Below are 17679 nucleotides of genomic sequence, written 5' to 3'. Positions count from 1 at the left end.
TTGCATGGGCGATGGGTCGATTCGAGGAAGTAAGCACTCTTTTTTTACACTTTATTATTTCAAACGTTTTATTTGTATGATAATTGTGGAAGCGTTTTGAGCGCGTGACATGTAGTCGCGGCCATCTTGCTTATTCTAATGCGCAGTGGCGGCGGTCAGACGGCTGTCTCCCCGGCAGAGTACAAGTGGCGCCATAGAGGCGATGCGGCTAATATGTACACTACGCTCTAGGGGATTTGTACTGAACATCCCGCCGGCCTTGGAAACTCGTAGTTTCCAATGATAAACAATATAAATGATACATATGTTATGAGAAATGAATACAATAATATCTTAAAAATACGAATAAATGATAGATTGGTACACGAAGTGTGAGAGATTTTTTTTTTACATGAAATGTTTCGTTCCTTAGGTCTCAATAGGCAAGATACAAATTTTTGGCAAACCGCGTTGAACGATTCCATTGCTCGTTTTCATACTGACAACGCGTACATGACCATCTTTACCTGCGTGAGTTTCAGTTATACGACCTAGTTTCCATTGTAATGGCGGCAATTTATCGTCTTTTAAAATTACAAGCGTGTCGGGTTTGAGTAACTCGTTAACGTTTTCGTCTCTCCACTTTGTTCGTGCTTGAAGCTGAGTCAAGTATTCACGACTCCAACGCGACCAAAAATGTTGTTGAATTTGAGTCAATACTTGATACCGAGTGAGGCGATTAGTCGCGAGATCTTGGAGATTTGGATGCGGAAGAGCCGTCAACGGAGCTCCAATTAAAAAATGTCCCGGAGACAACGCAGTGAGATCGGATGGATCGTTCGACATTGGCGTGATTGGTCTCGAATTTAAGCATGCTTCGATCTCAGATATTGTCGTATAAAATTCTTCAAACGTCAACAGGGCGTTTCCGAGAACACGTTTTAAATGCGTCTTGGCAGATTTTATACCGGCTTCCCACATTCCTCCCATGTGAGGCGAGTATGGGGGTATAAAATGCCACTGTATTTGAGATTCTGAGGAATAATTTGTAATTTTTTGTTGATGGGTTTTGTCTTGAAGTACCGTTGCGAGTGCTTTTAATTCGTTATTTGCTCCCGTAAAGTTTGTTCCATTATCGGAGTAAATATTGGCTGGTTTTCCTCTACGAGCAGTAAATCTCTTTAGCGCGTTTAAAAAGGCGTTAGTTGTTAAATCTGAAGCTAACTCGAGATGGATCGCGCGCGTAACGAGACAAACGAAAAGACACAAATACGCTTTCGTAGTTTTGTTCCGTGAGAGTTTGATACTGAAAGGACCCCCGTAGTCGACGCCGACGTTGAGAAAGGCTCGACCAGGATTTACGCGGACCGAGGGTAAATTCCCCATGATTTGCTGCAAATTCTTTGGACGTAATCGAAAACAAGTTATACATTTATGCAATACACTGCGTACGGTAGATCTCGCTGAAAGTATCCAATATGTTTCATTAAGAGAATTCAACAGAGCTTGCGGACCGGCGTGCAAGTTTTTTAGATGCATATCTCGAATGATAAGTCTCGTGAGGACGCTGCTGGGTGCGAGGACGACTGGAAACTTCTGTGCGTAGGGAAGACGAGTGTTTTGGAGTCTGCCTCCTACTCTGATCACGCCGGCTTCGTCGATGAACGGGTTGAGTGATGCGAGCTTGCTGTCGTGGTGAACCGGTGGTTTCTTGCTCAGTGTTTGGAGTTCTTGAGCGAAAGTTTGAGCTTGACTGAGCTTTATCAGTGCTGTCGTGGCTTCGCGCAATTCTTGGACCGACAGTGGGCCGCCTTTTCGATCGGCACTGTGCGTTGTGTTGTATACGAAGCGTTTGCAATATGCGACGACTCTGGTGAGTTTCCGCAGTGACGAATATCGCTCGAAGATCTTGAAGTCTTGAATAACGGTGGCTAAGCTCGTCATCGTCGGTTTCGATTCGTTCTCAATCGTCTTGATGGTTTCGTCGTCTAACTCATCTTCATCGTCGTTTACGTGAGCATCTGTTGGCTGAGATAACCGTTGCGGACCATTCCACCAGATGCTACAGTCTTGTAATTGATCGGGATTTATTCCTCGCGAGATTACGTCAGCAGGATTATCCTCCGAACGTACGTGATGCCAATTATTTTTGTCGGACCGTTCCTGGATTTCGGCCACTCTGTTGGCGACGAACGTTTTCCAGTTGCACGCTTCACGCGCAATCCAACCTAGTGTGACTTGTGAATCACACCAATAATATTTGTCGGTGATTGGGAGCGTGAGTGCTTCGGTGACTTTCTGTACAAGCCGCGCGAGCAATACTGCGCCGCAGAGCTCGAGTTTGGGAAGAGTTACTGTTTTGAGAGGAGCTACTCTGGCTTTTGCGCAAAGTAACTCAACGACGTGTTCATTATCGCCTGTTGACGATCTGACGTATACGCATGCTCCATACGCGCTCTCCGATGCATCGCAGAATCCATGTAATTCGATTTTCACAGGATTCGCGCAGACGACGACGCGAGGAATGGAGATATCGTTGATTCGTGAGAGCTGATTGTAATACGACCTCCAGATCGTGTGCAAGTCACTCGGTAACGACTCGTCCCAGCCAATCTTCAATCTCCACAGTTGTTGTAAAACGATTTTTGCCTTGATGCACGCAGGACCAACGAGACCAAGTGGATCATAGATCTGTGAGATCAGCGATAGTACGCTTCGCTTCGTGACCTTCATTTTTGTATCCATCGTGTTGACCTTGTATCGGAGTGTGTCGTTCGTGTGATTCCAAAATAATCCGAGAGTCTTGACTTCGTCGCCGATGGGACGGTCGATGCGCTGACATCCTTCGTCGATCGTGTCGATTATGTTTGGTGTGTTGGACGTCCACTGTCGAAGCGAGAATCCTCCCGAGAGCAATATTTTATTTACTCCGTCCTTTATTGCTTTCACCTTGTCGACATCGTCACCTCCAGTGAGCAAGTCGTCTACGTAGAAGTCGCGCAAAATAATTTCGCTGCATTCGGGATGCTCCTGTTCATTGTCGTACGCTAATTGTTGCAAACTTCTTATCGCGAGGAACGGAGCTGTTGCAGTGCCGTAAGTCACGGTATTGAGCCTGTATTCCTTGACGGGTTCCTCGACGTTGGATCTCCACAGGATTCGTTGTAGATCTCGATGATCGTCACGCACGTTTACCTGCCTATACATCTTGGTTATATCGGCGGTCACGACGTGTTGATGCTGCCGAAAACGTGTAACGATGGCAAAGAGTTCTTGTTGAATTGTCGGACCGACTCTGAGGATATCGTTTAACGATTTTCCAGACGAGGTCTTGCATGAGGCGTCGAAGACGACACGCAGCTTTGTCGTGAGGCTCGATTCTTTCAGCACGGCATGATGCGGAATATAATATCGATGAGATTCGTTGTCTTTGTTGCTGCTTTGAATCTCGGACATGTGGCCGAGCGTGATATATTCGTTCATGAAGTCGTGATATTGGGCTTTCAGTTGAGGCTGTTTCTCCAATTTTCGATTGATCGCATACAGACGACGGAGAGCTATGTCTCGAGATTCGCCCAGCTGCTCAATGCTGTCACGAAACGAGAGCGCTACGGTAAATCGTCCTTCTTCATCTCGTCGGTAGTTCGCTCGAAAATCCTCTTCGCACCGTTTTTCTTCGTCGGAGAATTTTCTCGACGGACTGTACTCTTCTATTTTCCAAAATCTTTCGACCTGCTCTTGAAGATTTGTGTCCGTTGTGATAAAGCACAGTGAGTTTTGCGTGTGCTTGTTTTGCGATGTTGGCGCGATATTCCCACTGACGATCCATCCCAATTTTGTCTTGTGCAGAAGCGGTTGATTGCGGCTCACGACGTGTTGACCGACGCACAGAAGCTGCCAAAACACTCCAGCACCCAGCAATACGTCGATTCTACCTGGGACATTGAAAGTTGGATCGGCGAGATTAATGTTCTCGGGAATTTTGAAATTTTGTCATGTCAATTTTCGTGCTCGGTAAATTTTGTGTAATTTCTTCGATAATGAGAAACGGAAGCTTTACTTTGTACTCGTTTATCCGCGATTTGATTGTTGCGTCTATAGACCCGTTTACTCGAGATTGACTCAAGTTTATACCCGACAGCGCGACGTTCTCGTCGCATTTTTTTAATTGCAATTTTTCGTACAAAGCCTTTGTGAGTAAGTTAGACTGTGACCCGGAGTCAAGAACTGCTCGACACACGTGTGCGTTTCCGAATTTGTCGTAAATCGTAATTAACGCGGTGGATAACATTACGTGAGGCTTGTGTCGCTGTATGCTCGACAGCACACTCGGTACTTGTTCGGAAGACCCGTGAGCTCGAATTTGACTCGACGTGTTCTCGGAATTGCCTCTTGGAAAAAACTCGTCGATGTGTAACAACGTGTTGTGTTTTTTGTTACATTTTTTACAATTACTTGACCTACACTTGTCCGACGTGTGATCAGAGCGTAGGCAATTGAAGCAAACTTTTATGCGCTTGACTTCGTTCCATTTTTCTTGTGTTGTGTAACCTTTGAACGTGGAGCAATGATAAATCGAATGATTGCCCTGACACGTGGGACAAGTTTTGGTCTCGCTGGTTTTTGTTTCGCTTTCGTTTTTGCTACTTATGCACGAGATCGTTTCCTCTGCTTTTTTAACGTTAGGATTTGAATTTTTCGTGTTCTTGCCCGACGATTGTTTCGACGGGTTCAAGGTTTCTAGCATCGCGCAATGCTGAGTCAAAAATTCGCTCAGTTCGTCGAACGTTGGAATGTTTTGAGCCGTATTGTTTGTTTCCCACTTCCGTCTCGTGACAGGATCGAGCTTTGACGCCATCATGTGAATTATCAGACTGTCCCACTGTTCTGTGGGTTGACCGAGTGTCTTGAGTGCTCTCAAATGTTTCAACGTATCGTCAAGTAGTTTTCGTAATTGTGAGGCTGATTCCTTGGGAATCGTAGCCATTTCAAAGAGTCCTTGAACGTGATAATGAATTAACAATCGTTTGTTCTCGAACCGTGCTTTCAAGAGATTCCATGCTTCTACGTAATTTGCTGCACTGGTCTCGAGCGAGTGAATTACTTGACTTGCGACTCCTTGAAGAGAAGATCGTAAATAGTAGAATTTTTGAATGTCTGACAGACTTTCGTTTTTGTCGATAAGCGCTTCGAACGTGTCACGAAACGGTAGCCATTGCGCGTAATGACCATCGAATTTGGGAAGGTTCAGTGTTGGCAATTTGATACTTGAACCAGCAACTAACTCTTGACCATCTTGTTGTACTAACTGCGTTCTACTGACACGAGATTGACTACTGCCTTGTGAAGCTGAAAGCGGAGCGAGTAATTGTTTTGCCGATGCTACGGCTTTGAAATACGCGGTCTCAAAGCTAGCGCGTTCGTCGTTTTGAGGGTCGGGCTCCTCGAATTGTTCGATACCCGTCTGAGCTGTGTCGAATTTATCCCATAACTCGCGAAGTTTTTGTACTCTCGCTTCCACCTCCGCAAGGCTGTCGCCATCTGTAAACCCTGTAATTGCTCGAGTAATACGCGTTAACTGACCTTTGATGACTTTTCTGTTGGTTTTAAATTGAGCTAAATCTGCCATATTTATTCTACCACCTTGTATACCCGGTGATGACGCGCGTGACGATACTTGAGACCCTGGACGCGATGTAGAACGAGACTCTGGAAGCGGCGGCTGACGAGACGTAGACTGCGTTGGCTCAGGTGTATTTTTTCTCGGAGGCGAATGTTCTACTGGCATGTATCTACCGTTGTACTATCCGGTTCGATGATCCTGGCGTCAATGCTGGATTACACCAGCTCTCCTCGAAGACGATGTCGATGACGTGATCCCCAGATATTCGTGTGTCGTGAATTTTTCGAACGACTCGAATTTGTTGGACGAATCGTATTTTGTTCGTTTTTCGACTCGAACAACGTTTTTTCGGCGAATTATATACGTATACCGAGACTCGTTGTGAGTGCGAACGTTTCTTGGAATTGTTGTGATGGCGCTCTCTTCTACGAAACCCAACGCGTCCGTTGGCGGTTGATCGTGGAGCCTTTGTTTGCACTAAATTTGACGATCCACTCTTGAATACGAAAAAATTTCGACTCGTGGATGGCGCCGATGTTGTAAGGAGATCGAGAGAATAATTGTCTTATGTGGCACTCGAAATCCTGCACTGATTCTTCTCGAAGCACGTCCTGACGCTGAGAATTTTGTTGTATTGTCCAATGGCGTGCTGCTACTTTCTCGAAACTTCTGCTGAACTTTTTTCTCAATCCAGCGCTGATGCCCGGGATACTCGAAGGACCAAATTATGTTGCATGGGCGATGGGTCGATTCGAGGAAGTAAGCACTCTTTTTTTACACTTTATTATTTCAAACGTTTTATTTGTATGATAATTGTGGAAGCGTTTTGAGCGCGTGACATGTAGTCGCGGCCATCTTGCTTATTCTAATGCGCAGTGGCGGCGGTCAGACGGCTGTCTCCCCGGCAGAGTACAAGTGGCGCCATAGAGGCGATGCGGCTAATATGTACACTACGCTCTAGGGGATTTGTACTGAACACCACATTGTTTGCCTCCACCGGCTTCGTCGTCTAGGCAGTGGCCAACTGCCCATGATATATCACGAAGACCATGCAGTCACACGGCGGCTTACAGCACCTCATCGTCCGTGGACCATGACTCACATGTTCGGTCCGGCTCCTGGCCGGTAAGTCGGTGAACGACAGGCTGCGGTCTGCCCTTGATGTCGAACTTACGGCATCCGAAAAAGTAGGCATTCAAAGTTGTACGGGAGATTCATGATTACGAAACGGTAGTTGAATTCGTCGGTAGCTGGAACTGTAGTTTTCGGTAGTTGTCGATCCCTCGGTGAATCAAAGAAACGTGTTGATCCCTCGATGATCGTGGTCGCGGTACCTGTTTAGCTTGCGCCGAAGCGCAGGATTACAAAATTTGTACAGAAAATATCTAGTATTTTTCGCCTATATCGTATCGAGCTTGTTTGGAGTACCCCGCCAGGGACGCGTTTTCGGTAGTTTCCTTTTGATTTTTAGCCTTGCAACGAGCCATTCTGAAATGCCACGTTACAACTCCACCCCCCCTGGGGGAGACCGGCAGGTCTTTTGCCTAGGTAAAGTTACGAAGCCTCTAGTTTTTCTTTTTAAACGATACTGACCTGTATACTAGCTGTTCGGTCCTATAGAACCCGATATACGGTAAAAAAAAAAAAAAAAAAAATATGTAAATAACTAGTATAGAAAATTAAGGCTTATGGAATTTTCCACACTATGAGGGGAGGCAGTCCCAGGCCAGGTCTAAACCTTTGGGTATTTTCAAGTACCAAGAATATTGCATTTAACCGTTAAAGAAAGTGACCATGCCTGGAAAGGTAGCGTGCAAAACACATGCCAGACACGTTCGGTACCTCTTGGCGTCCTACGAGTCAGGGATTTCCAACTTTCTCTAGTTTATGACGTTCATATGGTGCTGAACGCCGTCTCTTGGCCTTCCCCGAAGGGCCCGCGCCGAGGGCCTCACAAGAGTCACACGATTGACTCTGGGGTTTTTCCAACCCCTACCGGACCACGCATGGCGGTATCTGGCATTGCCTCCCACCCTCTCGGGTTCAGTTAAAATATCCCCGTTTGAGACGTGTCAAACGGGGAACACAACGTCAGTCTTCGTCGAGTATTCAACTAGTAATACACGTCTTTTCGCGGGTGAACGTACACCCACGAAACACACGAGACTCATGAAGTTGACTTATACTTCAGCATAACGGGCACTAAATAACCTTGTTTAGTTTGTTACAGCCGCATAATAATTCATTTTTCAATATATGTAATGTCTAATCGCAAATAAACAATTCGGTTGGTCATTTTGTATATATTGAATTTACACACCGAGAAAATAATTCGACCCTGGAAAACTTATTCTACGGTAGCTTTACACTAGCGAATAAGCGTTTTTGTTGTTAGCTTACAACAACAGCGAAAAGAGAACGGTAAAGAAAAGGTTAGCTCTGCGCTAAAGAAAAGTGAAGCTTCGGTAATTTCCACGGGATACTAGTGAGTGCTACTTTGTAACCTTAGAAAAGATAGACGGCAGAGGAAAGATAGACAGTTTGTAACGCTAGATAAAAGAGAACAATTTGTAACGCTAGAGAAAAGAAAAGAGAAGGTTGCGAATTTGTAACGTTAGAAAAAAAAGATAAGCTACTCTGGTGCCAGTTTGTGACACTAGCTAGAGAATCGCGCTAAAAATTGAGTCGATTTGTAACGTTAGACAAGATAAGAGATCACACAAAAAAATTTGCGTCAGGTAACTTGGTCGAGTACATCCGAGTGCAGTAGATTTCGGTTGTTTTGTTGAAGGAATTTTTCTGTTACAGGTAGTGACTGTTTTGCAAAACTTTAGTTGATGTAAAGGACATTTTAAATGATTTCGAAAAGATAAACGAGAGGTTAAATTTTGAAGATACGAACGAGAATGAGCGAATAAACGATGACGGAATAAGTCAGAATCGAAGTTTTTTCACGGTAGCTCAAGACGGTAGGAAGTGGTTTTTAGTTCACGTCGAGGTGAACGTTTGAATTTACACGGCAGCTTAAGACGGTAGAAAGTTTTTACAGTAGCGGGAGATTTTTAAACGGTAGTGCATTTAAGTTTTTTTTTTTTTTTTGTGAAGCGAAGGTCAAAATGAAATTTCGAATTAAACGGGCCGAAAGAGAATTTAGAAGATATGTATTTTTTTTTTCTTCGATAGCGGGAGCCTACGGGTCTTGGCGGTCTCGGCGGTCATACGGTCCGATCGACGTATTCGTCTGGGCCTTTCGTGGCCGAGTCGCGTGCCTTTCGTAGAAATCCAGCGCCCAGGATGCGCGGCATTTCGGGCACTCGGACTTGGTTACCCCCTTTTCCCCACAGCCGAAACAATAGCGTCGCTTCGGCTTTCGGCACTGTTTCGCGAGGTGGCCGATCTCATCACAGTTCCGGCAAGTCCTCGTATCGCGCTCTTTTCCGGTGTCCGTGGCGGTTTCCAGCAGAGGTGGTGGTGATGCCGATGTCTCCTGGTGTGACGGGCCGGCCTTCGACGCGAAGGAGAAATCCGGTGAGGCGGACCGGAATGGCACCGGGTCCGGGGATATCTCCTCCGTGACCATGGGCTCCGCAAAGCTGACGGTCTTTGCCGGTTTAATGTCTTTCTCCACCGGTGCCGGAGGGGGAGACATTAGGAGTGTGTCCTCCGACATGGAATCATCCAGGTCGGTGACGATCACGATGGACGAGGAGAGGGAGGAGAGCGAGGAATCGGGAAAGGATATAAGGTCGGGAGAGGTGACGGTAGCGAAGGTTGCGAGAGGAGAAACGAGAGGGACTGTAGCGGGAGGCTCGGAAGGTTGTTGGCAGCGGCAGAGGCACAGCGGGCAGTTTGTTGGCGGTAGATGCTGCAGACTGATCACCGGAGGTGGTGGCGGTACCGTCTTAGTCGCCTGTTCCTTTATTACGGGGATTTCCCGAACGGTCCGCCGGGACGCCTGGGCGGCTTGGAACGCTCGGTAGTCTTCTTCCGCCTCGAGATACGCGAGCTTGATCTCCGCGGCCAGATCCGGGTAGAATAGCGGTAAGGCGTCGATGAAAGTTGCAAACTTTTCCATCCGGCGCCAACCACGCAGCACGTAGCTGGCCGGTGGTGCTTCGCCTTCCATGATCTAAGGTTAAACCACAATAGCTAGTCTCGGTAGATCTTTAGGTATTTTCCATGTACCTTTCCCACTACGTTGTTCCCATTTACTTGTTGTAATTCAACCACCACCGGGGAGAGAAGACGGGATATTTGATAAGGTCCACTGAATTTCGGCGCTAATTTAGCCGCTACATGTTGATTGGCAGATGACAACGTGTGCTGTCTTTTCAGCACCAGGTCGCCTACGGCGAATGTTTGGACTCGTCGTCGTGAGTTATAGTTACGTTCTTGTCTGGCAAAAGCGTCGTCAAGTTTTTCAGTCACCCATTCCCGTAGTGGTTGAATGTGTCTCATCCGTTCGACCCATAATTTTGGAGGCGTAGCCTCTATTTCAAGTTCATCGGTAGCTAATCTTTGGTAGGAATTAATTGGCTCGGGTACACGGCCTAAGTTCGAAAAAGCTGGACTCGCATTAAGTGAAGTATGGTGCGCGGTGTTGTAAGCGAATCGGAAATCCGAGAGATGTTCATCCCATTCTCTGTGATCATTATTTAGGAAGGCAACTATCATAGATTTTAGAACGCGGTTGACCCGTTCGACCGGGTTAGCTTGTGGATGGTACGGCGGTGTCGTCGTATGTTTTATACCGTAAGTTTCCGCGAGTTCTTTAATCGAATGATTGTTAAATTCGGTCCCGTTGTCGGTAAGCAATACCTGGGGAGTTCCCCATCTAGATAGTATTAATTCCTGAAAAGTTTCACTAATCTTTTGCCGGTAGCCTTTTTAAGAGGTGCGCACTCGATCCATTTCGTAAAGAGGTCCTGCATAACTAGTACATGGGCGGAACCAGATTTACTCGGCGGGAATGGTCCAATTATATCGGCGGCTATAACAATCCAAGGTTGTTCTACAACACGCCTTCCCATTAGACCAGCGGGAGCAGTTTGATTGACTTTGCACTTCTGACAAGTATCACATTTTCGGACATAATCGGTAGTTGTGTGGTACATGCCAGGCCAGTAATAACGAGTAGCTAGACGACGGTAGGTTTTTTCTATGCCTGGGTGACCAGATTGTGGATCATTGTGGGCTTCCTGTAAAACGGTTTCGCGTTCTTCTTCGGGCACAACTAATTTCCAGGAGTTTAAATCTCGAACTACGGTTCCAATTAACGGGTCGGTACGTTGAACGTACAAGTGATCGTCTTCTATCTTCCACCCGGGGAATTTTCCGGGAGCTTTTTCTACGTCACGTTTTTGGCGATCGTACCAAGACAGAAGGTCTGGTATGATGGCGGCGGTAGCTTCATCAGCGGTAGGGGTTGAGTTTAAATCGTTGTCCGTTTCCGGAATACGAGAAAGTGCATCTGACACGTGATTCAAAGCGCCTTTGCGAAATACGGTAGTGAAATCATACCCAAGTAATTCAAGTGACCATCTAGCTAATCGACCAGTAGGATTTTTCCGACTGTGGAGCCATTGTAAACTACTATGATCTGTTACGACTGTAAAATGGTACCCTTCGATACATGGACGAAATTTCCCGATCGCCCAGATGACAGCTAAGCACTCTAATTCGATAACAGAATATTTCCTTTCAGCATCGGATAAAGTTCTGCTCGCGTATGCAATTACGTGTTCACCGTGAGTTTGAGTCAAGGCAGCGCCTAGTCCACAATTGCTAGCGTCAGTTTGTACTACGAAAGGTTGATTAAAGTCGGGACACGATAACGTTGGAGCGGTAGTTAGTCGATCTCTAATTTCTTCGAAAGCTGAGGCTTGTGATTCTGTCCAAATCCACGATTGAGTTTTTCGCAAAAGTCGCGTCAGCGGTTCGGTTATTGAAGCGAAGTTCGGAATAAATTTTCGATACCAAGAAGCCATTCCTAAAAATCGTCGGAGTTGTTTTACGGTATGCGGGACCGGATAGCTTACAACGGGAGTGGTTTTATCTGGATCTACCTGTAATCCGTGTTCGTTTACTAGAAAACCGAGGTACTTAACTTGTGAACAACAAAACTCACATTTTCCAAGATTAACTGTGAGATTAGCTTGTCGGATAGTTCGCAAGACGCGGCGTAACCATTCAAGATGTTCCTCGAAAGTTTTTGTGGCGATAATAATATCATCGAGATATGCGAACGCGAATGGATCCATATCCGGACCGATTAAACGATCTAATAATCTCTGAAACGTGGCTGGTGCTCCAGTTAAACCGTATGGCATTCTAGTGAAATGAAAAAGTCCTTTTCCGGGTACGATAAAAGTAGTTACTTCACGACTGTTTTGAGTTAGCGGAATCTGAAAGTAGGCTTGACTGAGATCGATAGTAGAAATGTATCGCGCAGATCGAAGTTTATCGAGAATGCTATCCATACGTGGTAAAGGATACGCGTCCTTTTTCGATACCTGGTTTACTTGTCGAAAGTCGATACAGAATCGGTAAGAGCCGTTTGGTTTTTCAACCATAATAATCGGGCTTGCCCACTCGCTATGCGACGGTTCGATAATTCCGTTAGCGAGTATCTTATCGACTTCTTCATCGATTGCTTCTTGAATTTCTGGCGATACTCGGTAAGATCTTTGTCTAATCGCGGGATGATCACCTACATCAATGTGATGTGTCGCTAAAGTAGTTGCGCCTATTTTATCGGGAGTTCGTGCTATTTCTGATTCTAGTAACTTCTTTAACTCAATGGCTTGTTTTTCATTTAGAGTCAGGATGCCGTTACAGCGTAAATCGGGAGTGAATCGAGAGTGTGTTTGAAATTTGAAAGTCACGAGAGGGTTATTTTTAAAGGACCAACTTGGTTCGGTGAAATCTGCTATTATGCCAAATGTGTGAATAAAATCCAAGCCTATTATGCAATCAAAACTGAGAGATGGTATTATACGAATTTGAACGTCGCAGGTAATTCCTTTCAATTTCATGGGTACAGTTATTTCACCGGTAACGTCGGCTTTTTGGCCAGCGGCTACTACGACTGACCCAGAGTGAGATCTCTGTATTGAAAAACCTTGAGATTCAATTAAGGTAGCAGTTTCCGAATTTACGAAGATGCGTGACGAACCACAATCGAATAAAGCACTTATTTGCAAGTTACAGATTTTTAAATTCAAAAATAGTAAAGGTTTTCCGTGAGGCGGATAAACTGGACTACAGACGTCATCTGGTACGGTAGAGGTATTTTGTTGTCAGTCGGTAGAATCAAGTTCGATAGTAGTACTAATTTTAGTCGGCAGAGAGAAGTTTTCGGGAATTAGCTCTTGAGAATTTTTGGGCTTTATTGCAAGTTCGGGTTCCGAGGTTGCCCTTGCGCGCGGTTCCCCTGATAGTTTTCCGCACAGCGGTTGCAGGTTGCTTTCGTCACTCCTGGCTGTCCGCAGCCGAAGCAGTAACGTGTGCGAGGCGCAGTGCATTGTCGGTGATGATGTCCGGGCTGCCTGCAATTGTAACAAGCACGTCGCGAATCAGCGCGCGGAACACCTTGCTCGGGAGTCGGTAAGAACGGGTTAATATCGGTAGATCGGCTATTAGAAGCTGCGGGAGGGTTATTGTGGCTTGAATTTGCGTTCTGGCGCGAATTATTTTGATTCCCGGTATTACTTGGAGGTTGTCGTTGGTCATTACGGGAGTTAGACCCTGAATTACCGTATCTTTTATTGGTGTTAGAATTGGAACGGCTGTTCTGAGCGGGAGTTTGATAAGCCGCATTGACGTTATCTGTCACTTCGTCGTCCAAGTATACATTTGCCAACGCAAATCGTGCTTGACGGGAGCTGGAACGCTGTCCACGGTAGGATAATTCCGGTAGTAGCGAGTTTTCGGGAGTCGGTGGCGCTTGACATTTACTGGCTGCTGTGAAACTAATTTCTAGACGTCGAGTGATCTCTTCCAGATCGTCTAGGTCTTCTAGATCTTCTCGTCTAATCAAAACTTGAAAACGCAGCAGAAGGTTTCGATAGGCGTAGTCCATTTCTTCGTCATGCGAAAATCCAGGACCTTATCGCGCGAAGTACGAGCGCAGGTACGTTAAGTAATCCGCGACAGGTTCGTTTTCGCCCTGCGTGCGTTTACGGATTTCTTCGCGTAGCGAGAACTGCAAGTTTGGATCACCAAAACGATAGCGCCATGCGTGTTCAAATTCTGGAAAGTTACTCCATTGAAAACGTTTACTACGAAACCAGTACAAAGCTACACCCGAGAGAAAAAATGGGAGACTATTTAAAATGTCGGAATCGCGCAAATTAAACAAGGTTCTACCCTCTTCTATTCGCGTGAGAAAAGCTTCACAATCTTCGTTACGCGCGCCTGAGAATTTTAAATTCCATTTACGCATCACCTCGTATGCTACGAGTGTATTCGGCGTGTTGTTGTTACGCGGTAGTTGTGTGTCGAACGATTGACGCGGCGCGGTGCGATGGAAAGAAGGTGGGTCGCGGTGCGAGGTAAAGTTCGCTAATCCGGGAGCGGTCTCGCGTATGGTGTTTGCGTTTCGAGGCAACGGTATGTTTTCGGCAGTGTTCGTAACGTCGATGTTTGCACCTGTCGATCTATTACGGTCAATATCGGGAGAAATATTATTTGACGTGTTGTTTTCGTTTGTGTCAATTTCGCGAGCCGTCTGTGGGCTTTGTCTTTCGTCTTCCGGTACTTGTAAAGAAGTTCCGGCGTCGGTTTCAGGTATTGGTTTGTTTGGAGTCGCGGGATCTGCCATTTCTCCACGAGAGGTTCGATAAAATCGAATTAAACGATCGCGTAAAGTTGGTAAGGTTCCTCCTGACGATAGTGAACGCTGTCTTAATTCGGAACGTAATTCTTCTGCGGTTAAGAAATATATCCACGAGTCTTTCACGGATGGCAACGAAGGCATGTATTATTGCTTGCCAGGCGCAATATTACGTGTAACGAACAAAGTCAAGCGAACAATATAAACACAGTCAACCTTAGACGGGACAGAACGGTAGAAGAAAAGAATATGGTCTCACTCGAAATTTGGCAACAACGGTAGAAAAACTTTCCCTTGACGCGCGATGGTCTTCGCAAACAAAGCGTTAGGCAGAATAACAACGTGGTTATTACTTATGGGAGAGTTGTCGGTCGTCGAAATAATATTCGTAATCCGTAACGTTAAATTCGGTAGATTTTCAAATTCTCCTTTCGTCACTTAATATCAACTGTTTCGGGAGGTTTTTGATTTCAATATAATTTTTGGTTTTAGCACTAACTGTACAAAATGGGAGTTGTGGGTTTTTGAGTGGTTTTACTCTCTTTCTCCCTCTCTCTCGTATTTTTGACTGAAGTTTTCTTTCTCTTGCAAACAAAAATTGTAATCAAAGATTTTTATCGTAACTGGCCTTTTGTGGCCCCACGTTGGGCGCCAATTTGTGACGCTGAATTCTGTTACCCTCTGACGAGGACTTACCGTTAACACTTTGGCGCGATTCTCCAATTATTCGATACGATATTTAAGATACGAAAAGATACTCGTTGGGCGCCAGACGCTTCAGCGTCAATTTTTAGAGAAAAGGGAAAGATACGATACGATAATAATAATAAGAGAACCCGTTGTATGGCTGGCTAGGCTCAGGTACTCACACGAACTGGTAGAGTGGCGGTATCCAAAGGCAGTTACAACAGTTACGGAAATAAGGAAATAAAGAAATTAGGAAATAAGCTCGAATCAAGTAAATTAACAAGCCAATCAGTTGTATATTATTGATCAGTTCATAAGCGGTAGATTAGTCAATTTGTTACAGAAAGTTAACAAAAGATATTTAGTCAACGAGAGTTTACGAGAGTGATTTACAAGATTTTCGGTTAAAGAAGCTAAACGATAATTCGCACAAAATAATAGTTGACAAAAGAAATTAATCGTAGGTCGAAAGAAGCGATATAATGCAAAAAGTGTACTCAAACTAGACGTCACTGGGCGACGTGATCTTACCCAAATTTCAAAAGCGGCACTACGAGAATTGTTAATTTGTTAAATTAAAGCAAGAGTGAAACTTTAGCGGAAATCGGTAGTTGACAGAATTGACGGTAGCTTAGAACGATAGGGACAAGAAAATAATATTTAAATTACGACAAACGGTAATTAGCGAGAGAGATTGACAGTGATATACGATTCACAAATATCGGTAGCTTATACGGAAGAATTATTCACGGCAAGCGAATCGATAATTACAACAGTCAAAATTACGATACTAAATTAACAAGGAAATTCGAAATTACGATAACGAGAGAAAATACAAAAGTTATGCAAGATTGAGAGGTTTAGAGAAGGTGTGACAGGTGTCTAGTGACACCTGCCGACACTTGCTAGATTTAAAAGAAAAGAAAGTCAAAACAAGTATACATAAGCAACTAGAGTCAAGCAAGAAAGCTCGAACTTCCGTTAAGCCACGTTCTTCTCTCTCGCCGAGTAACCGTCCGAACAGTCAGTCGCCGAGTGGCCGCTCAACTGAGCAGTAGTTTCACATATAACTCCTTCTGGCAATGAGTCGCTCAAATTTACGAAGCCAAAATACATGTAAAAAACCACGATAACGATCATCTACAATTACCAGGCCATGAATACGTTGGCGTTGAAAAATCCTTTATGAACAACGAAACATGTGGGCAAGGATGAATAAACCAGGAAGGAACGATCAATCGGAGCACATGGCCCAGTAATGAACATCTTATCCGGACATCACGAACTGTTACCTCATTGTGATACAGTTTTTGATTGCACGTCGACGTTATTAAGTTAAGTAACTCATTGTAAAACCTCAATTTATAAGCTCCTTGTTAGACATGAATTGAAAATCTCTGGAATTTAGCTTCTTTTTTATTCAATTTCGAGTCACTGGCAGAGATTTTCTTTTTGTGTAATAAAATATAGAGTTAGAAATTTCAATAATTTAGGGAATCGTCCAGATAATTTAAGCTTTAAGATCTTCTCGGCCTGTTAGTCTTTCTGTTTTTGGTTTTTTTTATGTGTAAGCATGAATGCGTGTGAATGTGGAATCTAGTTGATAAAAATAAACAAATCATTGTTCGAGAATCTCAAAATAATGGAGCTTTAGCTCGAATAAATATCGCCTTTCAAGTGTTAAAGTAAAATGTTTCCTGCTTCATTTTATTTCGATTAATCTTAATCCTTATTCTAAGGCAACGTAACATAAAACCGTTACAAAGGGATTGTAGGGTAAAAATAATACACTAAATACACCTGGTTACAATAAGCAACTTAAGATAACACAGAAGTACGATGTTCGGGAAACAAGAAAATATTACAAGGTAATAAGAAATGTAAATCAATATAAGCGATAGAAAACAAAGGTGCGGTAGTATTCAGCGGCTTAATCTACGCTCAGCTGTACTCCAAGTAGCTCAATATACGATACGAAATTTCATGCACAAAGCAAATAATATAAAAGAAGCGATACGATACAAAGCGATAGGCAATACTAGTAAGAAAAGTAAAGATAGCGATAGCGATAGACAGTAGAAATTACACAAGCGTTTCTAGCATAAAATTACGAGAAGCAAAGAAAATCAGAGATACAAAAGATAAGCATTAAGCAAAGAAATTCAGAATTACAAAAGATATTCGGTAGTTACGAGGTCGCTCACGATAGTTTTCGGAAATTAATTACGAAACGAAATCATGCAGTCGCACGGCGGCTTACAGCACCTCAATGTCCGTGAACCATGATTCACAAAGATACTGGCATCCTTTGATGCAACCAAAACGATAATTAAGATACGATAAGAGAAACAGAAATTAGAGCAACTTTGTAACGGTACGATACATAGGCGAAAGCTTTACCTTAGTCGGCGGCGATAATAGGTAACACTGATTTTAAATTAAATTGAACTTAAAGAAAGCGAAAAAGGAAGGAAGTGATTTTACAAAAAGGAGTGAAGCTAAAAGATCAAAACGGTAGTGGGTGCGAAAAAGGTAACAATAGCGATAGTGGTAGGAT

General features: G+C 44.3%; 1 protein-coding gene across 1 annotated transcript; it reads right to left on the bottom strand.

Annotated features, from left to right (window-relative positions):
• Positions 1 to 408: 408 nt before the first annotated feature.
• Positions 409 to 5767, bottom strand: LOC124412775. The gene is made up of 2 exons (XM_046892891.1): positions 4040 to 5767; positions 409 to 3951 (listed from the first exon to the last, which is right to left on the bottom strand). Exons 1-2 carry the CDS (start codon positions 5765 to 5767, stop codon positions 409 to 411), a joined length of 5271 nt encoding a protein of 1756 aa, XP_046748847.1.
• Between the last annotated feature and the right edge of the window lie 11912 nt (positions 5768 to 17679).

This window comes from Diprion similis, chromosome 11 (genome assembly GCF_021155765.1).
Source record: "Diprion similis isolate iyDipSimi1 chromosome 11, iyDipSimi1.1, whole genome shotgun sequence".
In the NCBI taxonomy this organism is placed as follows: domain Eukaryota; kingdom Metazoa; phylum Arthropoda; class Insecta; order Hymenoptera; family Diprionidae; genus Diprion; species Diprion similis.
The sequence above is the reverse complement of the archived record's forward strand: the minus strand, read 5'-3'. Positions and strand labels throughout refer to the sequence as shown.